The sequence below is a fragment of the Paroedura picta genome, chromosome 3 (genome assembly GCF_049243985.1).
Source record: "Paroedura picta isolate Pp20150507F chromosome 3, Ppicta_v3.0, whole genome shotgun sequence".
Taxonomy (NCBI): Eukaryota; Metazoa; Chordata; class Lepidosauria; order Squamata; family Gekkonidae; genus Paroedura; species Paroedura picta.
In genome coordinates this window covers 95271847-95297982 of record NC_135371.1, presented here as the reverse complement: position 1 = coordinate 95297982, position 26136 = coordinate 95271847, and the positions used below count along the sequence as shown (strand labels likewise).

At 43.5% G+C, this 26136-nt stretch overlaps 1 protein-coding gene across 3 annotated transcripts in view; it reads right to left on the bottom strand.

The window, feature by feature from the left end:
* Positions 1-25433, bottom strand: part of RAD50 (RAD50 double strand break repair protein) — a 45590-nt gene extending 20157 nt beyond the window's left edge. The window contains exons 1-12 of one of the 3 annotated variants that reach the window (XM_077326905.1): positions 25147-25432; positions 19086-19261; positions 15047-15130; positions 10779-10930; positions 9945-10130; positions 9602-9806; positions 9227-9355; positions 8049-8214; positions 5432-5625; positions 4093-4299; positions 2407-2589; positions 2052-2209 (exon numbers count right to left, since the gene is read on the bottom strand). In XM_077326905.1, the coding sequence (XP_077183020.1) occupies positions 2052-2209; positions 2407-2589; positions 4093-4299; positions 5432-5625; positions 8049-8214; positions 9227-9355; positions 9602-9806; positions 9945-10130; positions 10779-10930; positions 15047-15130; positions 19086-19214 (1793 nt within the window). In that variant the 5' untranslated portion in view covers positions 19215-19261; positions 25147-25432. Of the gene's footprint in view, positions 1-2051; positions 2210-2406; positions 2590-4092; positions 4300-5431; positions 5626-8048; positions 8215-9226; positions 9356-9601; positions 9807-9944; positions 10131-10778; positions 10931-15046; positions 15131-19085; positions 19262-23816; positions 23936-25146 lie in introns of those variants that run through there. The other 2 variants (XM_077326906.1, XM_077326907.1) reach the window with 2 other exon arrangements.
* Between the last annotated feature and the right edge of the window lie 703 nt (positions 25434-26136).

The following is a 26136-nucleotide window of genomic DNA, read 5'->3' as shown; positions in this document are numbered from 1 at the left end:
CAGACTCCAATATAAGCTCAGACAAAAAACCTTCTAAACCATCAGTGGATGCCTCTTGTAATATGTGGTAAATATGTAGTAGAGCCTGGAAATTCTGGGTACAAGTACATACTTGCATACAAAGGATTTTAAATACTAATATATGTTTGAGATCCAAAGCATTTTTGTTGATTCTGATTGATAATGAACTGGAAAAGAATCATGTCACTGTTTAATTTTTTACATGCACAGAACTGGAAAAACACAAGTTGACCTACAATAGAAAACTAGATTGTCAAGTTGTTAGAATTGGGTGAAAAGGTTAAACTTACTGCTTTGGTTAGAGAAAAAGCAACATTTACTTTTGTGACACAATGGAAACCTTTTACTGACCTTTTTACAGGAAAGGGAAAAACAGATGGATAATCTATGGATTTGAAGATTAAAGAATGCAGATCTTTAAACATTTACAATATAGTGAAAAGTGACTAATGATAGAGGGTGGACTAGACTTAATTTGGTTAGAGGTAAAATAATGATGTATCAATATCGATTAATTTAATCCTACATTCTAATGTAAAAAAAATAAGATCTCCGTACTTTGTTCTTTTTCTTATAATCTTTTCCTAAGCTGTTCTATCTTCTGTTAAAATTTTGACCAATCATTAAAAAAACAAACCATCACTCCACGAATCATGCCATCGGTCCATACATTGCACCTTCATACCCTGATTCTCACCTCCTTTTTCCAGGACAGACTGACGAGGTTGCTATGACATCTAAATCTGGCAACTACAGGGAGTACTGGCTTTCAAGTCATGATCCGCTAACCTTCTTGAAACCTATAATCTACTTTGTTGCGTACATACCAGTAGAGAAGTCTGTTTTAAAAACTGGCAGGGAGGGGGCTGGTGCCCCTTCCCAACTCTCCTGGCATCTAGGAAGCCAGTGTGGGAGAGCAGATTGTGGCCACCCAGTCTCCCGGTCCCTTCCTTAGAAGGCAGGAGGATCATAGAAGCACTGGGGCTGGGGCAGAGCAGACAGGCAGGCTCCTGCCCCCTTCCCGGAGAGCTGCAGGGTGGTGGGGAGACCAGGAGAACTGCAGGGTGGTGGGGCCGGGCCGGAGCATGCACCTGGCTTCCTGCAAACTTCACTGGAGGCCAGGAGGGCAGCAGGTATGTTGGGGTCAGGGGAGAGTGCATGCCCGGCTTCCCGCCACCTTTCTCAAAGGCCAGGAGGGCAACAGGAGCAGCAGGGCCGGGTTGAGGCGGAGGCTGGCAGTGCCCCCTGCCACATGTGGATGTGGGGAGGCCAGCCAAAATGGTGGGTGACTGAGGCAGAGACTGGTGGTGCTTCCTACCCCACATGGAGGAGGGGAGGTTGGCCAGAATGGCGGGGTCCCACGGTGGAGTCCACCTGTGCTCCTTGCCTTGCACAGAAACAGGGGAGAGCCTCTGATCAGCTCTCGGGGCAGGAGAGACGGGACCTACCAATGAGGACAACTCAGAGGCCCCCTGGTGGTTCTTGACAATGTACGAGTTCCTCTGAGTGGCTCTCAGGAGGAGAGCCCACCCCCTCCCGAGGTCCAATCAGAGGTCCAGCATGTCATCAGAAGAACCCTGCACATTTTATTAGGGATGATGTTGATGATATACATACACATGCAGCAAGAATCTATAATATACTTCTCTTAGCAATTCTGTGTTCCTCTCTTTCAACCCATTCCCTTCACCTGTCTCTTTTCCTATCTTCTCCCTCTGTCTTCCATTTGCTTTCCCTTAGATGGGCATGCTCTGCTTGTGGTAAAACCCCACTGCCACAAGCACATTACAATCTGTGATCAGTGTGATTTATTAATGCCTACAAATTAGTCAAAACTGACACCATATTACTGATTTTGGAGTACCATCCACCATGCAGTCATTTAAATCAAAATCACTACAGCAAGAAGTTTGTTCAGCAGCAATATATTATACATTGCAATGTAAATAAACAGAACTGAAAAAGTAACCAGATGCAAACACAGAGACCCATGCATCAAGTTGTATGTACTTTTCGTAATATGTACTCACTTAAGCTTAGCAAGTTTGTCTCTTGTCTGATTAATCTCCCTCACTTTAGAATGAAGCCAGTCTTCAAGCTGTCTTTTATTTGGAAAATATCCCAGTAAGGCGATTAACTCATCACTGTGTCTTGATTTGATTTTCCTAATTTGTTCCTCTTTGTCAGCCTTTTTTAAAAAAAAGAACATCAACATATGACATAACAGTAATGCTTTGTTTTGTTTAGCAGATAAAGGTACTTTAAGAATACTTGATAAACAGTTAAATTAACTTTAATTCTGAAGATGTAATATTAATGGAACATTCAATATATGACAGCTGTAGAACAAAGAGACTATTCAGAAAATAAGAGAAAATACACTACTTTATCTTTCTTCAGCATGTCCATCTGGGTTATTATTGCAGTATTAAAGTTCAACTGCTCCATCTCTTTATCCAGTTTCCGAAGAATGCTGTCTAAATTTGACTTCTCACTTTGTAACTCTTTTATTTCCATTTCCAGGCCTTCTACATTGCTATTCCTTTCAGCTTCTTCTAATTCACGTTTCTAAACAGAGATATAAGAGCCAGAATACATTTTATACATTTTCAACTAGTAGAAACAGACTCAGGGAGCAAGATTGAAATAGTACTCAATGAACTGCGCAGCAAATGCCAGTGGTATAAGAAGCAATGGATCAGTTCAATCCTGCGTTGAGCAGGGGGTTGGACTAGATGGCCTGTATGGCCCCTTCCAACTCTATGATTCTATGAAACCACTTAGTTTTGAATTTCCTGCATTCTGCAGGCAGCTGGACTAGATAACCCTGGAGGTCCCTCCAACTCTACGATTCTATAATTCTATGTGTCAGCATAATGAGCATCCTTAGACATTTAACCAGACATGGTTCAGAATCCCATTTACAGCCTAACAATACCTAATGTGGTGGTGCAGGTTTTGACAATCAATTGTGATTTGTTCAATTAAACTGTAATTTCTCACTGTCCGAACTGACCCAGTGAAATTTTAAAACTTTTATTTGAACAGACTTTCTTTTTTGTTCACAATTACCTGTCTAGTTCTTATTTGTTCTAGTCACGTTGTCTTCTCTTCTTTTTTGCAGTTTTATGAGCGTGTAATATCAATGAGTTTATATTGTGGTAATGAACAACAGCCCTGACCTGAATAACCCAGGATAGCCTGATCTTGTCAGATTTTGGAAGCTAAACAAGGTTGGCTCTGATAAATACTTGGATTGGAGATCATCATGAAATACCAAGGTCGTTATGCAGAGGCAGGCAATGGCAAACCACCTCTGAATATTTCTTCCCTTGAAAACCCCTATAGTGTCACCATGAGCCAGTTGTGACTTGACAGCAAAAAAGGAAAAACTCAACAAAAAATAATCCTCCTTCTCCACTAAATGTTCTTTGCCAGTATATGAGCTCAAAGCTCCACAGAGGAGAGTGATGGGAATGATATTGGCTAGGTACCAGGGGGATAATTTTCATGGTCAGAGTAGTTCAGCAGTGGAATCAACTGCCTGAGGGGTTGGCAGTCTTCAAGCAGCAGCTGGACAGATACTTATCCTGAATGCTTAAGGCTGATCCTGCATTGAGCAGGGGGTTGGACTAGAAGGCCTGTATGGCCCCCTCTATGCTTCTATGATTCTAGATATATTTAAGCTTAGTGAAAGGCTGAAGAGAAGGAAAAGCATAGGCCTCATCCTCTTGCATTGGCATCAAGTATAGAACATAGGTGTGTAATGCCAAGAAACTTTGGGGGACAGATGACCTAACCTGTTTCGATGACCCTCCCCCCCATCCCACTGTAGTAGAAATCTCATGCTACTGGTTGTTCTAAGTAACTTCTTACTATGTAATTTCTGCTTTTATTTCATGTGCCATGTTTAACACTTATTGAGTGCTCAACCTCTAGTTGGTTTCTACAAATCAAATCTTACGGCATTGTCTTGTGGATGTACAACTCTGTTGATTATACTGATTTATGCTCTGTAATCTACCTTAAATCCCAGCAAGAAAGGCAGGCTACAAATAAATAATTTCTTACCTCTTTGGCAAGTTCCTGGTCCAGCTCCAAAAGCCTATCTGATGACCCTTCAAGCTGACGTAGTTCATGTTTCAGCTTCTTCTCTTCAAGCTGTTTTTTATTTCGAATGTCTGACTTCAGGTCAATAAGTCTTTCGAGCCCAGTTTTTTTATCTCTTATTTCATCTAATTGCTTTTGCTTCATCACTTCCTTCTCTCCAAATTCTCTCTGGAAAAGCCACAGGAGTTATTTAATGAAGAATCTGATCCTCAGCATATTTGTTTGGAAGTTAATCTCACAGAAATCAATAGGACCCACATCTAAGTATATGTAAAAGAATTATAAACCGTCAGGTACAACTACATTATTCGGCAACTCTCCTACTCTATAAATACAAATGCACAGAATCCTATGCAGAGGCACCTTCAGCCTCCCTGACTTATTGTCTCTCTTAACTATGAATTAGGCATGCACATCTAAGTAAAAATCCCAAAAAGTTCCACTCTTCATGTGCTCTTCTGCTCAATGTCACCAGATTCTACTTTTCAATGCAGCCCCTGTTCTGCAAAGCTTCTGTCAATGGAAAATCTGGCAGGATCCAGGCCCATAGCCTTTAACCATGTTAAGCAAGGTTAGATTTTATCACTGAAGATATAAATGGCAGACATTTGAGAATAGACAGACTTTATAAAAACGTCTACCATCCATGAGTTGGACCCCTCAAGTGAGTTGCACAACTGCACCGAGTGGAGTGCAAGCCCCAATAGAGAAGCCATTTCCCCCTGCTTTTCTAGTATGTGTACACAAAAAGCAAAAATGCCAGACTTCTTGTTTCGCTTTGCACACATGCTGAGAAGGCACTAGGACAGCAAGGGGAATCTGGGTACTCAGTAAAGACTTGTTCTTAGCAGAAGCAGATTCAGAAACCTCCATGCCCTGTAAATGCCTTCTTGCTTCCTTTTCCTTCCCTGGCCAAAGGATCCTTCAATGGTCATTGCCCACAGAGCCCCCTCTACCTGAGAATACTATGACTTATTTTGGAGGTTTTTATGTTCCTTCCTGCTGGCTTTTCTGGCAGGGGGTGGGTGGATCTCCATAGGCAAGCACAAGCACAGAGCATTAGCTGATTGGGTGGGATGGGGTGAGACTAAAAACAGAAAAAAGGTCATGCACCTTAAAATTTACACTAATACCCCAAATCTAAATTTACCTAGCAGTCCCATTGGTTTCAAAAGTAACTTACATCAAAGAGAGAAAACATAAGTTTGCATCATAACATCACAATTGATTTGGCAAGTGATTGCTTTTGTTGTTCTATATTAGCAGAGCCTTTCTGGAACACGGTTAATTAAATATTTACCATCAGCTGATTAGCTGCTTCAGTGTCTTTGTCTTGTCGGTCCTTTACAAGCCTGTGAAAACTGTTAATTTGTCTTTCATTGAAAGGTGCTCTTTCAAATCCTTCCAATTCCAACTGAACAGCCAAAGACTGAATTAACGAATCTCTGGTTCTAATGTGCTGCTGGTGACGATCTGCTTGCAGCTGAAGACGACCTTGTAACACAACAATGAAGTTTAAAAGTGTTTTCATAATTCAAAAATGACTTACAAATAAGGCTACAAAAGATTCCAGGTCATCTGAAAATAAATGTCCAACTGAAATATAAAAACAAAACTGAAAACACAGTCGGTGGTACAGTGATTAGATCACTGGACTAAACCTAAAAATACAGAGCTCATGACTCCACTCAGAAGAAAAGTTGGTTTTTAAATCCCGCTTTTCACAACCCGAAGGAGTCTCAAAGTGGCTTACAATAATCTTCCCATTCTCTCCCCAAAACAGACACCCTGTAAGGTAGATGTAGCTGAGGCAAACTGCTCTGTAAGAACAGCTCTAACTGGACTGTGACCAGCCCAAGGTCACTCAGCAGGCTGCGTATGGAGGAATGGGGAATCAAACCCAGCAGTCCAGATTAGAAGTCATCACTCTTAACTGCTACACCAAGCTGGCTTCAGCTATAAAGCTCAATGAATTACTCTGACAAGTTATTCACTCACACACACTCTCTCTCTCCCTATTTCACAGGCTTCTCATAAGTCTTGCCCATGGAGCAAGGAGGAGGCACACTCCATACAAGGATACCTTCCTTCATTGACGAAAAACCACATTTCAGTACATTAAAAGAAAAAAAATCCAGTTTCACAATGAGTGAAAAGTTTTGAGTTTTGTCTTTGATACAAGGGAATGAAATATGTCTTCTTAGACGTTACCTCAATACACTGATCCCCCCACCCCACCCTCCATTGTGGTTGTATAGAAACTTTGTTATCCAGCCTCCTTGGGGAATGCAGACTGAAAAATAATCAAATGTGCTGGATCCTGAGATATGTTTGCCTGCCTTGCCCCTTCTCAAGAGAAATCCACAGCAACCAAATCCCACTGCTTTGGTAATGACCCGGACAGTCCCTTTTTCTTTCTCCCTCAAACCACAGAGCCATCCTGCACAACAGGCAAGCTGACTGGGACCCCTTCAGCTCAGCAGATTTCTCCATCAGCACAAGGCCAGTTGATAGGAAAAGCACCAGAGATTACATAAACTGGCTGCATTGTCTGTCAGAGTAGCTATGTCAGGAGGCATCAAACTGGCTGGCCGGGGGGGGGGGGGAGAAATGGGGCAGCATGCTCCCAGACACAAAGATTTAAGCTGGCCATGGGGAGGAGCTTACCTACTAACAAAGCTTTTAGTGTTTTACTTTTCCTTCTTGCAGTTAAGCTTTGCTCAGATAAATTTTCAAGAAAATCTACATTTGCTGAATACTATGCTGTCCATTTTTCAAGGAGGAATTTCAATGAGAGGTATCCAGATAGACACAAATTACTAACATTTTCATCAAACTGTTATGACATTTCAGTGGCAATGTTCTTTCAATTTGTATAAACAATGTATCTGAACTTATCTAAATGCCCAGCAATGAAATTGAAATATAATTTAAGGGTAATCTTAAATTTTTAAAAATTCTACAAAATCATTTTCTAACTAGTAATCAAGCCCGCTGTAATCTAAATACAGCGGGCGCTTGACCAGGGAGCCTCCGGCAGTCGCGCGGAATGCGGCTGCCGGGGGCTCCCTTGCCGGCGGCCTGACGCGTCGGAGGCGCTTCGCGCCTCCCGAAGCGTCAGGCGGCCATCAAGGGAGCAACTGCTTCCTTGTCAGCAGGGCGGGAATTGGCCCGGCCGATGGTCTGTCCGGAGGAAGGGGCCAATCAGGCCCCTTCCTCATCACGGACAAAGCCCGCCCTAACTCCTCCCACCAAGCTCTTACCGAATTATTTAGTCCGCGGCACCCGTGGCGCCGCGGGCGTGTTAAGGATAAGATATAGTTTGTGTAGGCAGCTTGAAAAATAAGAGCTGGCACCACCTAAGAACCACCACTGCATGGTGATCCCCATCCTCAGGGCTTTCCAGGTAAGAGACAAAAGCTGTTTGCCACCGCCTTCCTATCCAAGTACACCAAGCTTCCTATAGACTGTTTTATGTATTGTTCTTTATTCTTATGTAAACAGCTCTGAGCCTTCAGGGAGGGCGGTATATAAATATAATAAATAAATAAAGTAGTGACCGTAGCCAACACTGCTAGCTCCCAAGATCTGCCCACCTGGGCTTTTGGGGCTGCTGGAACCTCCAACTTGGCCATAATTCAGGAATAGTCTACTTCCATTTACTTGCAACTTGACAATATTGGCCTGCACTCTATTACTTCTCTCAACCAGACGTAGCCCAAGGCCAACCAGCTGGCAATGTAAGGTATGTGGGTAAAAGAATAACAATCTTCATTAAGAACTACCAAGAAGAGAATTGTTATAAAAGAACCAAAAAATCACCCAGAGAAACTTAATGCATGAACTGATGTGTTTACAGTCACCAGGCAATATAAACACATTTCTTAAATACTTTGTTTTAAACAGGGCCTCAATACCTTGCTCAATCAACAGTTCTGATTTTTCTCTGTTGAACTTTTGGCACTCCTTGTTCGACCTCTCCAGTTCTCTCTGACATTCTGTTAGTCTCTTCTCCTTTTCTCTCACAGTTTTCTGGTGGTTTTGATACATATCCCTAAGCTGCTCATCAGTTCCTTGAAAAACCTGGTTACATAAGAGGAAAAAGAAAGATAGCTTTTAAAATACTTCATCATGTTTCTGTCTGTGCACCTTTCTATGAAAGATTCAAACCAATAGTTTCCATGTATACAAATGAATTAATAATGAAGTTCACACTTGCCTGATATGTACATGAAGAAGAAACTTGAAAAGAAAATTAGAGATCGATACAAGAGGTTAATCTAAATTGTACACTGATCTAGGGATGCCTAATCTGGTGTAAATATGGATGTACTGAACAACACCTTGCACTCTCCTTTTTGCTTCTTTGAAAACATGGCAAATACCTCAGTAAGCCTGATTTGGAGGGCAGGAGCCAAAGAAGGTTGTTGTTGTTTATTTTGCAAAATCATCCACCCACTTGGCAATTTTTCAATGACTGGAACTAAAGGGACCAATAGCGTTCACCAACTCAAAATGTAACACCTGACTCCAATTAATTTTGTTTGTATTTCCATGTTTAATCATCTATGGTGTACCACAATGTCATGTTATTAATTACTGAACTCTGATTGGCTGGAATAGACCACTTGGCCATTTTCAAAAAGATGATAGCCTACTATTTACAAGCAAAAAAATGACACAAACCCAACAGTAGATTTGAGAAACAACAGTAAACTGTACAGAAAAAAACCTGAATGTTCACACAAGTTTTTTCCTCCAGGAAATGTGTTTGCTCTGCTTAAGGCACTATTTTCAACCAGAAAATTCCAACTAAGAGATAACTCAGCACAAAACTAGTAACGAATACATTACCCAAGCCAATACATCAGAATTGGATTATAAGAAGATTTTAAAAATAAAACAACAGGCAAGAAGAGATGTAAATAATACAGTTAAAGTTAAGGTAATATGGCTCACTAATCAATAAACACAATTGCAGGGTAAGGAGGGGGAAAAATCAATGTTTTCTTCCAAGTCAATGTAGATTCTACTCTGAAATGCTCCACCTGGGTCAGTAAAAATAATTCAAACACAGATATACTATCAAGCAAACCTTCTCCATCTTTTGTTGTAAATCTTGGTTATCTTTTTCCATCTGTTTTTTCCGGCTTTCCAGAGCTTTAATTTCATTATCAAGTTTCACCACTTTTATGAGCTTATGCTCTATTTCTGAAAGACGATCCTGAAAAGAAGAGAATTCAGTTATAATTATGGGGTATATAAAACAAACTATATACAACAAACTAATTATAATTAATGAGGAGATTCCACATCAAACTAACCAGATAATCAAACTGGCCACAAAAATGTCTGTATTAATAAGGGAGCAGATTGAATCATTCATCATTCTACAGTCAAAAAAGTTTTTGGGTTCCTTATTGGTGCACCAGTATTATCTCAAAATGACCTTCAGTGGGTAGAGAATTACCTTTAATGGTTCAAGCTGGTTCTCGATAGATCTAACATTTTCCCGTGAAGCTGCCAGTTGAGTTTCTCTACTAGTAAGAAGACTCTGAATCTCTTGTGCCTTTTCTTTATTCTGTTTTAGAAACTTCAGTGTCTCCTGACACACTTTAACCTGTTGACCTTGCTTCATACGAACTTGACGAAGTGTTTCCAGTGCTTTAATGTACCTTTTAAAAAAATAATTAAAAAATTATACTTTGCTATATGAAATTTTATTATAGTAGGCTTAATTGGCATTTTAAATGGCATGATTTCAAAAAATCTAATGTGTTATTTCACTTAAGAAGCTTTGGATAAAAGTTAACCTTGTTGCTGAAAAGATTTCATCAAATTTTTGCTTCAGGGCCTTTCCTTCACTTAACGGCCAATTGGATTCTTCTTGATGGCAGAAGATGACATTATTAATCACGGACTTGGAAACACCAAGGGCGCTGATCATCTCTCGGTCAATTTCTGCACACTTGGAGCTCAGACTGACCTTCTCCCCATGTCTGCATGATCAGACAAGGAAAACATACGTTTGACAACTCATTTCAATTCAGTAGTAATACAAAGGAAGGCTACTAGACACGCTCAGTCTAATGTTTAGAAGGCTGATTCATAAAACAGTCTGTTTTAATATGTAAACTACACACAGTTAAAAGGTACATACGGATACAACATTTTCTATTATTTTCCCATTCTTCCCGAAGGCTCCTGTGCACTATAATTTGCCGTCAATTAAATAAGACAAAAAAATGAATGCATATTATCCGATAGGTAATCTACTATAAGACTAAAATAAAACACTGGAAGCGTCAGCAAGAATATAATTTTAAACAAGGGTTCTAAATGCAAACATTTTGAATGCATCGCAATACGAAAGCAAGGACTGATTAGAACTCTCATTGCCATGGAGAAATGGAAGTCAGGTTTAGGATTTGTCATTGTACTAACTTCTTCTATAGAATTACATTGGAATCCAGTATCCAATATAAATTCAGGATGTAGCCACTTCCCATTAACAAGAATCCCAATATTTTCTTTTGATTTTAATTTTGCCTGATTGACAGTACAAGGATGTTTGAAAGAAAGAGCAGCTCTAAAGAATTTTCACATATGCATACAACAAAGCATGTAAATGTCAACTCTTCACTCACTTTGTTCTTGTTATGACTCCTTCAAGTGTTTTAAATTCTGTTTTCTTCCCTTTCTGAGTGCATACCATGGACCGTTGGACAGCTACAAGTTCTCCTTTAACATCACGAAACTGAAGTCGAATCTGAGCCCTCACATCTGTTTCATTAGCTACCTTAAGCAACAAAAAGGTAACAATATTTTTCAACATTTCATCATTTACAAACACTAATCACCTGTCCTCCAACACATGTTCAGCCTGCCCGATTCATTTACATAGAGGAGATCTGGACCCAAAACCTAAGATGCCCACAGACCTACAACCCCTACTGGAATCAATGGTGTCAGCCCTTGTGGTGGGGACACACTGTGAGCACAATCAACATTCCTGTGCTTGTAAGAGAACCCTGGAACAAATGTACATAGAACAGGTAGCTTATTCTTATTATATGTACATATAATATTTTAAATATTTCTTCATTTCTTCTTTTAAGATTTCGACACTTGGAGTTGGGAGAAGGAGGAAGTGGATCTCAGGAGCTGACTGTTAACTCCACCCTTTGCTCAGTGGGCCTTTGTACCATAAAACGCTCTTGCTTGCCAGAGGCGCATGCAATACTACAAAAACTCTTGGGTTCTGGATCAAGCCAGAAGATTCTGTAAGGAGTCAAAGTAATGGACTCTTGGCTGTTGGCTCTTCCATGGCGGTTCAAGCCAAAGGATTCAGTGAAGTGCAGGACTGTTTGAGAAGTTTTGGATGGATCAAAGTGGCATGAAGACTGAAGGAGCTGAGGTAGTGACATGTTCCATCTGCGCCATGTTTGTCTTCCTACCTTGTGGGGACAGTTTTTACACATGCAGCGTGTAAATTAGTGGCTCTACCGAAGGAGAAGGTAAGGGGATTAGACAAACACTTGAACACGCTGCAATATATAAAGGAGCGTGAAGAGTTCGTGGACAGAACTCATAAAACACTCTTGAGAGAGCAAGTGCAGGAGGAGGGAAAGTTATCAAAACAAACACTGGAGCACCATACACAGGAGGGTATTAAATGGAAGGCTGTTACGCATAGGAGTAGAAGAATAAGGAGAAGCTCTGCCCCATTGATGCTCAGCAATTGTTTTAAGGATCTGCCAGAAGATGTTTATTCAGGAACACAGGACCATGAGCAATTCCCCACAAAGACCAGGAAACAAGTCACAGGCCCCCACAGGTAAGAATCATAGAATCATAGAGTTGGAAGGGGCCATACAGGCCATCTAGTCCAACCCTCTGCTCAACGCAGAATCAGCCCTAAGCATCCTAAAGCATCTAAGAAAAGTGTGTATCCAACCTTTGCTTGAAGACTGCCAGTAAGGGGGAGCTCACCACCTCCTTAGGTAGCCTATTCCACTGCTGAACTACTCTGTGAAAAAGTTTTTCCTGATATCTAGCCTAAAGATATATAGCCTAAAGCTAAGAGTTCTAGCACTTCTCCCCCACAGACCCCACAAAGCCCAAGAAACACTTCACAGGCCCCCACAGGTGAGAGTTCAAAGTCTGCTCCCTAAGGTACAAAGAAACGGGCACTGGTAATTGGGGATTCCCTGCTGAGAGGCGTAGAGCCCGAAGTATGTAGACCAGACTTGTTGTCTCATGAGGTCTGCTGCCTACCTGGCACATGATCAAGGATGCCACAGAATGGCTGGACAGGCTCATCAAACCCACAGATTATTACCTCTTCCTTCTTATCCATCGAGGAACAAATAATACTGCCCAGGACAAGATGGAACATATTAAGAAAGACTTTGTGGACCTGAGGGGAAAGGACCTGGGAGCACAAGTTGTGTTTTCATAAGTCCTTCCTGTAAGTAGGCATGGCTTAGGAAGGGAAAGAAAAATCATGCAACTGGCTACGTCACTGGTGTCGTTGGGAAAGGTTTGGATTTCTGGATCATGGTCTACGATGTTAATATGAAGGGCTACTATCAGGTGATGGTGTGCACCTCACAAGGGATGGAAAATATTTTTGGGAGAACCCTTGCACAACTGGTGAAGAGGGCTTTAAACTAAATCCAAAGAGGGAGCGAGACGTAAATTCAGAACCTGGTGTGATGGCAAGAACTCAAGATGGGAAGATTGCAAAGCTACAGGGAACGACATATAAGCAGGGAACTATTAACTTAAAACAAAGTTCAAAAGCCAAAACCATGGGGCACATAAAGGATGGACTATGATGTCTCTACACTAATGCACAGAGTATGGGAAAAAAGCAGGAGGAACTAGTAGTCCTAATAGAGAAGGAGACTATGACCTAATAGGATTCACAGAAACTCGGTGAGATAATACTCACAACTGGAATTAGGGATGGGTGCTTTGGCACCCAAAGTGGCCATTCGCTCCCAACGCAGCCAGCACCGCGCCGCGGGGGTGGGGGGGAGGCATGGGTGTCAGTGGGCGCACACACAGAGGTGCGGAGTTCTGCGCCTGCGTGTGTGCTCCCGCCAGCGCTCCGATGCCGGCTTGCTACGTCGGGAGCAAATGGCCGCTTTGGGTGCCAAAGCACCCAACCCTAATTGGAATACTAGAATTGAGGGCTACAATCTATTCAAAAGGGACAGACAAGTAAAGTAGTGGGGAGGAGTAGCAATATAACATATATGCATATAAGCTGAGTTTTTCAGCACAGCATTTCACACTGGAAAAGCGCTCTTCAACTTATACGCGGGTATATAGGTAATTGAAATAACTGCCTGCTCCCAACCAGCCAATCGTAGCACTGCCTTCTGCAAAGGTCTTGAAAGCTAAGCTTGGTGCTTCCACCCAGCCAATCATAGCATTGCCTTCTTAAAAGCTGACCTTGCTCCGGCAGTTTGTAGGACATCAACGGTTTGACTGACAGACTCCAATATTCTGTCAGTCCCAATTGTCACGAACCATGGCTGGTCCCGCTCGATCAGAAGAGACCCACTCGAACAAAACTGCTCTGGACACATGTGGTGCTAAGAAGCTAGTGTTTATTGAAAGGTCCCATTAGATGATGCAAAACACAGCATAGTAGGCACAGGGAAACATTGACTGAGACAGGGATGGGTTGCCCCCATAGGGGTATTTATAGGAGAGTAGTTCAGGCGGGAAGAGAGGTTCACATAGGAAGAAACTATTGATCTAAAAAGGTGCAAACAGCACGGAGACATCTGGTCTGCCCTTACAGTTGTTCTCAGCAGTAAATTTACAGCATTCCCCAAGCAAACCAGTTCTCGGCAGTACATTTTTCAGCATCTCCCAAACAAAGCAAGGACAAATGGTGTGATAAGGGAAGATTCTCTGAGTTCTTGTGGCAGAGGAAGAAGAGTTTGGCAAAAAGGCCAGGTGAGGTTCAAAGAGTAAAAGAACGGGGGGTGGAGCTCAGTAAGCTTCTAACAACTCTTCTGGCTTTGGCTGGAGATTGGATATGACACTAATGTAGGGCTGCATCACAAGACAGAAAAAGAAGTAGTGGCGCAAAATAACATGTGAAAGACAGGGGATAAACTAAAGCATTTTGGGCCACAAACTATACAATAACATCATGCAGAAAACCCCTATGACATTATGTCTAGGGTCATAAATTTACGGTGTTCACAGAGTTTAATATACATTAAAGTGTCTGCAGATCATAGAACCATTACCAATTTCAACATTACGGCCGTCAAGATAAATGGCACATGTTTACACAGAATATCAATGTTTTTTACCAGAATACATGATACAAGCAAACAAGACCATTTCACAACGGGTTTTCTGCTTATAACATATTCTAGGGACAAACCCTGTTGCATTCAGGAATACAACGGGTGCTAGATTGAGGGGGGGGGCGGTGTGTTGAAGAACTCAGCAGATGGCCTCTTCCTTTCCACAGGACCTGAAAAGGCAGGAGGCAGGAGGCCTCACTGGAATGGGCAGCTCACACACAGCGGGGATCTGCAGCCTCTGAGCCTTGGAGGGAAGTAGAAGGAGGAGGGGGTAGTCAGGGATGGGGGACAGAAGGCAATTGGCTGGACGCTGGACAGACAGGCAAGCTGGTTGGAGGAGGAGGCACTCAGGGTGGGACAGCCGCCCAGAGTAGGTGTTAATTGCTGAGTGGCACTTAAGCCATGAGACCAGCTCCTCCTCCTAGTCCTTACCAGCAATATTAAGTGGAACAGATCATGGAATAAGAATTACTTTTCTCCAATATATATCACTTCTGTAATGGTCTCTAATACAGTGTTTTCCTTACACTTTGGTGTATTGTATACTCTCAGAACATTCCAATACTCTCCTTTCTTACCTTTGGATCATGAACAAATGATTTTCCTTGAGTGCCAGGTGGGAAATCCCCAGTGCAAATATACTTGAGGCATTCTATGATAGTCTAATGAAAACAGAAATAAGCTTAAGTAATTGCTCTGTTCTTTTCTAGAAAGTAAGATGAGGCAGTTCACTCTTTACTTCCATTGACTTTATTACACATTTAATAGCTCATACAACTCATTTACTTTCATGAATAGCACAACTGTGTGTCAATAGGTCCCATGTATCTCTTCAGATCAGCTACTGTTTCAAAGTTCACCAAAGTTACAGGGGCTAATCTGCAGTGTTCTTCAAGACCCTCACACCAGAACCAAATTGCTTATTTGAGCTCACTCTTCAAGCTGCTAAACAAGCAAAAAAGACAGGTGAAAATTTTACTATGGGAATTATGGAATTTTACTGTAATCTATTTTGTTCTGTAAACCGCCATGACCCCAAAGGGAATGGCAGTATATAAATGTAACAAATAAATAGTGTCTTCTGTCTGCTTCTGTATTTTGCCATAGCTTACTTTTATTGTTTATTGAATTGTTTTGTGAGTGATCCTTTTAGTGCATTTTTATTAATGCATTCCATGCTGAGAACCATACAGGTTATTGTTGTTGTTGTTGTTAGGTGCAAAGTCATGTCCGACCCATTGCGACTCCATGGACAATGATCCTCCAGGCCTTAGGATATAAATATTTAAATTTTAAATAAATATAAAAAGAACTAAAAGCTGCAACTGGCTGTTGTAGCATGATAGTGAGATGTCTCACTGAAGAAAGTTGATTGCATCTCTTTTAACTTGGATACTCTCTTAGATGCACTACAAATGAAAGATGTTCTTAGAGAACCAGCCAATCCCACTCATTTGTATTAATGCAATGACCACAACTCTAAGCTATGGGCTTGAAGGAGTGCAAGTATACCACCTATCAAGTTGATCAGTTTGATTTTTTTAAATTGATAATATCTAAAAAGGAGAGAATAACCAGTTGGTTGCAGAATACTGCACGTTCATGCTGTGGATAGTCAATCCCTCTCACATTAAGTAAAGTGGCCCTTAGGACAGAAGATGGACTGTCTTATATAATCATCACCTTTGCCTATTTTTGTCCAGCTCAGCTATGTAAGACAGTTCATTATTTGACCACATCTCAGTCCAGATTGGTTAATGATAATTTGGCCCCTAGCTGTGATTTCTGTGAGGCTCTGGTGATAAAAATCATTGTGATCTTGTTCTGACTTAAGTTCAAAGTAAATATGGTATCTAGGATGCTAGAAAAACCTGTTTTTAAAACAGATACAGCCTAGTTATCATCAAGGCTGCCGACAGCAATATATCTTCCTTATTCTAAAATTGTTTGCTAATTTGTTTCTTGTTGATTATAAACTGCTGATTATAAATTTATAAATAAAAATCTTGTATAGTTCTCCTGATAAGTCTCTGTGCACCAGTTATACTCTTCTAGTTGTCAGTTTGGTGCAGTGCCTAGGAGCAGCATTGATTCCCCACTCCTCCACGTGCAACCAGCTTGGTGACCTTGGGCTAATCCCAGTTCTCTCAAGCTCTCTCAGTCTCACCTGCCTCATATGGAAAGGATGGCGAGGCAACTGTAAGCCACACTGAGACTCCTTCAGGTAATTAAAAGCAGGGTACAACCCCCCAGTTCTTCTTTCCCCACCCACTGCATCCATCATGGGGTTTCTTTTTCCACAGTGATTATCACTTCATGAGATGATCTTGCTGAACAAGTGGCATCAGTATGTATTGTAACACTGCTTCATCTGCAATGGCACTGATAAATTGAGGTGCAGACATTCATTCTATGAGGTATTTTTAATGGTTTTTACACATTGAGACCTCGAGGGTTATGTCCTTAAGGTAGTCTTTCTCAACTTCTTCACTTTTGAGAAACCCCTGAAACATTCTTCAAGAAACTCCAAGAGTGGCACAATGGTACAGAATATGGTTGGGAAGCATACCCTGGGTCCCTCCCCATCCCACCCACTCCAGGCCTATCACTGGCCAGTTTGGGAGGGGGGAGGGTCAACATAACCATATATTTGCCATGAACCCCTGGTTCCTGCCCCAGTTTCCATAGTCTTCCTCCCAATGCTTCCCGGGCTCCCGCCTGATTCTGGAATCTCCATGGGGCTCGGTGCGCCACCCCTCCCCTTGGTCTCAGCTTGCATTTCAAAGGCTTCCCCTGGCTTCCACGGTGCCTCACTACCTTCCTTTTTAAAGGCTGCCTTCTCCGGAGCACAAAACAAGGCTGCTGTGGTCCTACTTTCCTGTGTAAATGCCCAATTCCCCACCTAAGTTGATTTATTGCCTTGTCCCTTTCCCATAGCCCATACCCCCTACTACGGTTTCTCTGTCAGAACTTGCTGTCTGTAAGCATATGCTTTACTTTGCTGACTTTCCCAAATAAAGACTTTCACTTAAAACTTTCTACTGAAGCCCAACAGTGATGTCTATGGAGTGAGTTTGCTTGGTACCTGCTTGGTACCTGACAATATTACAGATTATCAATTTGGACCTTTTCGGGTTCAGAGAAACCCGATTCGGACTGTTAAAGAGATGTCCGAATCAACTGATTCTGATCAGCTTCAGCTGCATTGATTCAGACCTCTCCAAAGCAATTCGGCCATTACGGTCAATAGCATAATAGACTTTAATGGCAATGTTCAGGTTTCCATCTTGTCTGTAGCCTTTAGGGAGGGTGAGTTAGAGTCTCCAATCTTTCAGTGTAGATTTTTCTCTGACTCAATCCCCCACCCAAGTTTCACGAAGAATGGACAAGGGGGGGGTCAATTCTAGGGGCTCCCAAAGAGGGTGCCCCATCCTACATCCATTATATCCTGTGTTGAGAAAAAAATAGACTCTGTTCTGACAATAATCACACTTTGAGACTCCTCTGGGTAGTGAAAAGCAGGATATAAAAACAACCTCGTCTTCCACTTAACTGTTTTTTTTTATGGTGGGGGGAGGATGGGAGAGCCTGTTATGATGTAAGCACGGATTCAGTGCTTAGGCCACCTAGAGCTCCTCCTCTGAGGCAATGAGGATTGGTGCACATGCTGAGGAGGAGGAGGAAGGTGTTCACGTGACATGACCCCCTCTTGCTTTCTGAGGCTTGCCCAGGGCAAATGGATTGTCTTTTTGCATGTCAGACATCATGATGGGCAGTTTAAGAAGTGTGCTTCTGTGGTGTTGGCATATGTATAGTCACATGGATAGGCATGGATGTGTTTGTCTGGTTTGTTCCCTAGTTTAATTCTGAGATGTGGAGGCTAGCATCCCTTGAGACTCCTAGTGTGCTGCTAGCCCCCACCCCCCACCTTGCTATTAAGCAAGCATCCCCTCCTCTCTCTCTCTCTCTGCTGTGGTATAATTTCAGTGGGTCTCCAGGTGCCACCTAGGGGCTGGCATCCCTTGAGAGTGAGACCCCTAGTATGCTGTGAGTTTCCCCCTCCCCAACCTTGCCAGTAAACAGGCATTCCCTTCTCTCTCTCTCTCTGTGGTGGAATTTCAGTGTGTCTCCAGGACATTTTTCGGCCTACCATATATGGTCATGGAGAGCCAATTCGGTGTAGTGGTTAGGAATGCTGACTTCTAATCTGGTGAGCTGGGTTTGATTCCCTGCTCCCCCACATGCAGCCAGCTGGGTGACCTTGGGCTGCGACAGCACTGATAAAGCTGTTCTGACCGAGCAGTAATATCAGGGCTCTCTCAGCCTCACCCACCTCACAGAGTGTCTGTTGTGGGGAGAGAAAAGGGAAGGCAAATGTAAGCTGCTTTGAGACTCCTTCGGGTAGAGAAAAGCGGCATATAAGAACCAACTCTTCTTCTTCATATCACCCGATAAATGTGTGTCAAATTTAAAAAATATATTTAAAATTATTTAATATATATTTATTCAGGAAACCCTTCCAGGGCTGTCAAATTTGGGTTAGTTACATACTCATGCAATTTGGGAAGTATGAAAATAAAGCTTATATTTGCAAAGGAAATAAAACAAATTTCTTACCGTTTTTCCAGCACCATTTGGCCCCACCAAGATAGTTAAAGGGTTCAAGAAAGTGATTACTTGCTTATCTTTGTCCTCTACCCCAAAGCTCCTCACACCAAGGATACTCATTTTATCAATCCTAGACATGTCTGCAGAATATTCCACCTTCTTTGAGTACTAATATTCTAATTATCCTACAAAAAAAAAAAAAAAAAGAACATAAAGGGGGGATCAAATATACAATTTTTCCCTCTGGGAGAGGGGAATATTTTGGAATATGTAATTTCTGAAAGCAGAACCAAGTGTTTTTATTACCTATGGTTGTTGAAATGCTGTCTAGTACTTTTTGTCTGTGTCCTATCTTAGACTTAAGGTAGTTCCTCTAGACTATAGAGCCTTCCTCCAACTTAGGTGATGTCAGGGTCCCCAGTCTTGGTGAGCCTGTGAGCATTTTTTGGAATTTTTTGGAGAATAGGAATGGGCACCAGCTCAAAATGGCTACAATAGGGGACTGAGAGCAATCAGAAAACATTGGGGAGTTGCAAGCCAAGCATTCTTATACTATAAAGTCAATTATTTCTGGGTTGTCCTGCTCCAATGAGGTAGGAAGTCCAGTCTGGTTCTTTGCTTTGGGAAATTACCACATGGGGATCAGGAACCAACTGGCATGTGCCATGGTGCCCACAGACTGGGGATGAGTATATATAGAATGAGCCATCTGTTGGAGGAAGGCTCCACTTTGCTCAGTGCAAGGATCATACATCGCCTTTCAACAGATTTACAACTCATTCCAGGTGCATAACTAGGGAGGAAATATTACATCACAGGAGAAAATATCATGCAATACACTAGGTAAGATTTGGAGCAACTGTTTCGAAGTTACCCCTTTCTAAGATCTGGTGCACGAGTACCCAGGAATTATGACTGCAGGTCGCAAAGCCCAAGGCACAACTGAGTGAAAATGGAGAATGCATTAAGATGAACTACCAAGAGGTTACTGAGACCTTGCAAATATCTAGCATATGGCCAAGCAGGGTGAATACATGTTACAAGGGGGTAGGTATCTATCTTCCCAGAATCATAGGGTTAAGAGAACAGCCATCTTCAGAACAAAGATTCTCGGTGCAGGCTGTGAGTCAATGCCATTTTCTATTTATTATATGAACCTGGGCATTTCCATAGGTTATTTGTACTGAGTTCAATGCTGTTGCAATGCACTCCCCCCCCCTATATATTCATGCATCGCTGGGGGTTCCCTGTGTTCTTTTCCAATCATTCTGAAATCCACTTTGCTATGAAATTATGGGAAAGATTACAGCAAAGCCTGGATGGCTGCCACATGGATGGGAAAGTTCTGGTTTTCTCAGTCCCACCCACACCACACTGGTTTTCCCTGCCCCCCCCCCTTCCATTTTTCTCCTGCCACTGAAGGCAAGGGTCTGTTTTGTTTTTTAAAGCAGAAACTGAAGATTATTGTAACAATCTGTGTAAACAGGTTCTCTGAATTTCCAACTCTCAATTTTAAAGTCTCTTGTCCAGGGGTCCCCAACCTGAGGCCCACTTCTCTGCGGCCTTCTTTCTGTGGGCCCTCCAACCTGTTTGTCTGCTGCTATCAACACTCAAGGAATTTCGCTTCAGTCCCATACTGTTCTTCCTGCCTCAAGAGGGATCATCTACTGCTGTTTATCCCGTCCCTTTAACTTTTTTCAGATGGAATTAATTGATTTCGCAGCCAGTGATCATCTCAGAGACATTTACAAAGAAAATAGTCTGTTAGATTTCTATTCTGGCCTACCTGATATGTTTCTCAACCTAAAAAAAATTGTTGCAGGTATGTTCACAGTCTCTGGCACCACATACATCTGTGAACAAACCTTTTCCAAGATGAAAATTGTGAAATTGAAGTGTAGATCAAGTGTAGAAATTGAAGTGTAGAAAATTGTGAAATTGAAATGTAGATGAACATTTGCATGACATTTTAAGAGTGTCGGTCACAAACCTTGACTTGAACATCAATGTCTTGGCTAATAGAAAACAGCCACAAATAGCACACTGACTAGGTAAGCATGTGTAGCTAAATAAAAGGATTCCACAGTAAAATATTGTTCCAAAATGGATTGCATTAAAGTTAACATTCCTTTGAGTGTTTACTTTTGAATTAAATAAGTAGGTTAATAATTTTGTTATATTTTTGTTTAAGATGTGGCCCTCTTTATGGCCACGCTAATGCAGTCCCCATGTGCCAAAAGGTTGGGGACCCCATCTAGCACCTTTTGTTGTGGAGATATAGGGAAAAGCCATATTTTTTTTCTTAAGAAATGAAAGCTGAGATTTCAAAGAAAGTGATACACAGACTGTTCTAGCGTTCCATTCAATCACAATTTTTTTCAAGCACCTGGAAAAGCCTGGTAGTATAGGAATGATTGCTACCAGGAGAGCAAGGCAGAAACTGTGGAGAAACCTGCTTCTTGTTAATGTGTTTTTAAAGCCTCTCTAGGTTTTCTTTCTTTCTTCCCAGAACTGCTGGGCTATTTACCACTTTATTCTGTGGTTTCAGAATAAAGGGATTTTCCAGTGTGTGTCATTCTGGATTTTATTTTTGAAAACAATCAGCAGATTGGTTTACAAGAAGGTTAGTTAGCTCACAATTGTTGTTGACTTGTTTACAAAGCTGATCTCAGTTTAGATATTTTAGAAAGAATTCATTTACAGAAACCTTCAAAGGATAAATATCAGTGTGTACAATAGTGCTCCTATTGATGCTAACATATCTCACTTATGGAGGGGGGGGTAATGGATAGGAACTTTTGAGAGAAATCCCACAGAATAAAAAATACAGAAATTGTCTTGCATTTTTTGTTCTCTGGGCATGAGATCACTGGTGTATATGCAGATCATAACCACAATTAGTAGTGGTGGAGAACACAAAGCTTAAATATATGTAGCCTAACATTTTAATTTTAAATTAAGCCCTCTGAATCTATTTTTAAAGAAATTATTCAAAGTTTTACCAAAATCAAAAATTACCGTCAAGTAATTTACAACCTTATGTTGCAACTTCCATGGCCTGTCTTCTCTTTTAAGCCAGTGCATTTATACTAAAGTTACCACTTTTGGAGGGACATCTGGAGGCACCTGGCAAATTGTACTCACGTTGAAATTAAAATATATATATATTACGATACTATTTTTGTGTTCTATGAAAATTTTTGTTGCTCCATATAGACCAAATTTTTAATGAAGAACTCCCCCTCCCCCGGTCAATGGTGTCCCGCTTTACCAATGTTAAAATCTGGTCACCTTAATTTATACTATAGTCTATCTATACACACAAGGTTTACTCCTTAGTGAGGAAGCGGCTAGCAAAGCGTCTGCTTTATATCAGCACTAGAAAGAAAGCCCGTTGTACGTTTAAATACAACGGGCGCTAGAGAGGGTGGATTAGAGAGTGTCCTTTGTGGCGGGGTGTTTGTGTAAGTGGAATTGTAGGTGTTTGGGCAGTATGGATTGGAGCGGTTCAGGATGTGCAGTGATGTCCCCTGGAAGCAGGAAGGTGCTTTCTGGTGGCAGCAGAGGGATCTTTGGTGGAAAGAGAAAAAGAGTGGTAATCATGCAATGGCCACCAAAATGTGGATGCATAGTCAGAGGGCACATGCTCATGTCTTTGGGGCTCGTTTCATAGTCAGTGATGTGCGCAGGGGAGCCTGATGTCATGAGAGGACAGAAGCTAAGGAGGGCTGTGCGTGGCCAGTATTTGGATGGGAGACCTTATAGGAGTAGGGGTTATCACTGGCTGTGTAGCTCTATTTGTGTCTGTCTGTCTGTCTGTCTGTCTGTCTGTGTTTCTGCCATCTATTATTCAACGCACCTGTCCACCCATCCATCTGTTTACCTGGTTTCTGTGTCCCATCCATCCCTGTGTGTTCTAAATGTCTGGCTTTCTGCATGTCTTCCATTATTGGCCCCATCCGTGTATCCCCCTTTGTGTCCCTCCCTCCTTCCTTCTTGACTTCCTTCTTTCCTGTCCTCCTTCCTTCTTAGCTTGCTTGTTTTTACTCTCCTGTGTTTTGTTTCCTGTACCAGTCTCGCCATCTCTCTTTCTCTCTCTTGGTGTCTTCCTTCCGTCTTTCATTCTATCCTTCCATCCCAGCAGCCATCTATCCCTTTATCTCTTGTATTTCTGCCAGCGATCCCAATCTCTGTGAACTTTCTTACTGCCTGTATTTCTGCCCTTCTTTCTGGCAGCCCTATCTCCATGTCTGGTTCTGTCTGTGTTATCGCTGGAGGGGATGCGTGATCTCTCTATGTCTTTTGTGTCTATTTCTGTCTATCTGTGCTTGTATCTCTCCATATGTCTTTCTGTCTCTCTGTCTTTCTCCCTTCCTTCCCGGTTTCCCTCCCTCCTTCCATCCATGCATCCTTGGGTCTGTATTCTGTCTCCCAGCCATCCTTCTCCTGGCTAACTTTCTCACTGTCTGCCTGTCTGCGTGGGGTGGGAGAGAGGGGGGTGAAGGGCTGTAGCATGGACTGGCTGGGATCTCTGCCTGTATATCTCCATGCATCCTTGTATCGCAATGCTGTCTCCCATGTTCTCACTCTCTGTCTTTGTGGCCTGCATTCTGCTATCCCTGCATCTGTCCATCTGGGTTTTTCTCTCTGTTAAGGGGAGTGGGTGGGGAAAATGTGAGCTCTCTTTCTCCTGTGTGTATATGTCTGTCTCTCTCTATTTGTCTATTGGTGTGCCTCTACCTTGGTCTCTTCTATTGGTGTGTCTCTGGCTTGGTTTCTTCGTTCCCTGCATGCTGGGCTCTCCATGCTGTCTGGCAAAGATCCGTCTCTCTGCTTTCATGCTAAACTGTCTAGCTGGCTAGGGGAGGGGGAAGAGGAAGGAGGAAGGGCTGTATCAGGGACTGCTTTGGACCTCTGGCCGTTCCTTTGAGCTCTCTATCTCCTGTGTGTGTATGTCTGTGTCTCTCTGTCTATTAGTGTGTCTCTACCTTGGTCTCTTTATTCCCTGCTTGCTGGGCTCTCCATGCTGTCTGGCAGAGATCCATCTCTCTGCTTTCATTGTAAACTGTCTGGCTAGCTAGAGGAGGGGGGAGGAGGGAGGGGGAAGGCTTTAGCAGGGACTGCTTAGGAAGCTAGCACCTCTGGCCACTCCTGTGAGCTCTCTCTCCTTGCCGTTGCTGTCTCTGTGTCTTTCCAATCTATTGGTGTCTGCCTGCGTCTCTGCGTTCCCTGCATGCTGGGCTCCCCATGCTGTCTGGCAAACCTCAGTCACTCAGTTTTCTGGCTGGCTAGGGGAGGGCGGAGGGGGGAGGAGGGAAGGGCTCCTGGCTTTGCAGGCTAGAAAGGGGCTTTGCCGGACGCAGAGGGCTCTCCCCGCCCCCTCCCCACCCCAGACTCCAGGCTCTGCAGGGAGGAAAGTTGCTTTGCTGGTTGCAGAGGGCTCTCGCTGGCTCCCCCCCCCCCCCCGCTCCTGGGTTTGTGGGCGGGAAAGGAGTTTTGCCGGCTGCAGAGGGCTCTCGCTGGCTCCCCCCCCCCCCCCGGCTCCTGGGTCTGCAGAAAGTTGAAGAAAGTTGCTTTGGCAGCTGCAGAGGACTCTCCCTGGTGCCCTCCCTCCCCAGGCTCCTGGCTTTGTGGGCGGGAAAGGAACTTCCCTGTCCTCAGAGGACTCTCCCCGGCTCCCTCCCACCCCAGGCTCCCGGCTTCAGCTGCAAAGCCCTCTCCAAGGCCCCCTCCTAACTGCTGCCTCTGCAAATCGTTTCAATGGCCACTGAGTTCAAATTTCACCGCCCGGGATGCGTAAGGCACGTTGCCTGAACTGCAGCGCGATCCTTCCACGCACACGCCACGCGACACCTACGCGGCAGAAAAGGTCACAGAAAACTCTTCCCCGGCGCCTCCTCATGAGCCAGTCGCCACGGCGCCTGGAGGAGGGGCTACTGTGAGGAGCGCGACCCCGGAATCTCCCCTCCTCCACCCTCGCGGGGAGGCGGCGTGCTTCGACTGATGGAGATCTGCTCGCGCCCAAGAGTGACGGAGTCTCCTTTTCTTAGAAAGCGCAAGGGGCGATTACCTGGCGGGGAGTGGGCGGGGGCAGCTGGGATGGCCGGGCGGCAGCGTCGTGGAGGGACGGGGGTTCGGCCCCCGCAGGAGTACCTAGAACCGCTCCTTCCCACACCATCCGCTAAGCCCAAAAGTAGCGCCGGTGAGCCGACTGAGGCGTCCGCCAGAGGAGCCTCCTCCCCTCGTGACGCAGCACACCGCCAGGCCAAGCTTCAGCGATTTGTGCCAAGGGGGTTGGCGTCACGTGCCCTGAGGAGAAGACGATCAATCACGACGTCCTCCCTTCGAGGAAGCGGCGCCTCTCAGCCTACTCCACCCCCCACCCCCCGCTTCATCGGTCGAGGAAGGGCGCGCGCAAAGGGAGTTGGCACCGCGTGGCCCTCTCGACTCTTCCGGTATCGAGTTGAAGCGCGGCTAGCTGCAGAAGGGCTCGAAAATACGGAACGGGTGACTCATACGGAACGGTGACTCCTTGAGATTGCTTTGCGGAGATGTTCGATACCTTCCCCGCCTCCACCCCCTCCCTTTGCTTCTTCGTTTATGGGGCAAAAGGCGAGGTTTCGTTCCTAGAAAGCAAACGAGGCATTTCCTCTGCTTCACCTGCGCCAGTCCTACCAGCAACACTGGAAGACAAGTCAAGTGTTTCTTTTGGTGCTTAGAATTTTTTAAAGATTAATACTGTTTATCTACCGATGCAAATGGCGATCCACTTGGCAGTTATCTTATTCCAGGGGGGAGGTGGAACTGAAGAATGATGATAGTCCTGCAGTTGGTGCTGCCAATCTCCAGGTGGGGTCTGGAGATCTCCCAAAATTGCAACTGATCAGAGATCAGTCCTCCCCTGGAGGAGCTGACGGCTTTAGAGGGTGGGCTCTAATGGCATAACGTCCCAGCTAACCTCCCTCCCCAATATCTGCCCTTTTCAGGCTCTGCGCCAAATTTCTAGGAGTTTCCTAAGCAACGAATTTCCCAACCTGCAATTATATTCCACTCAGTTTAT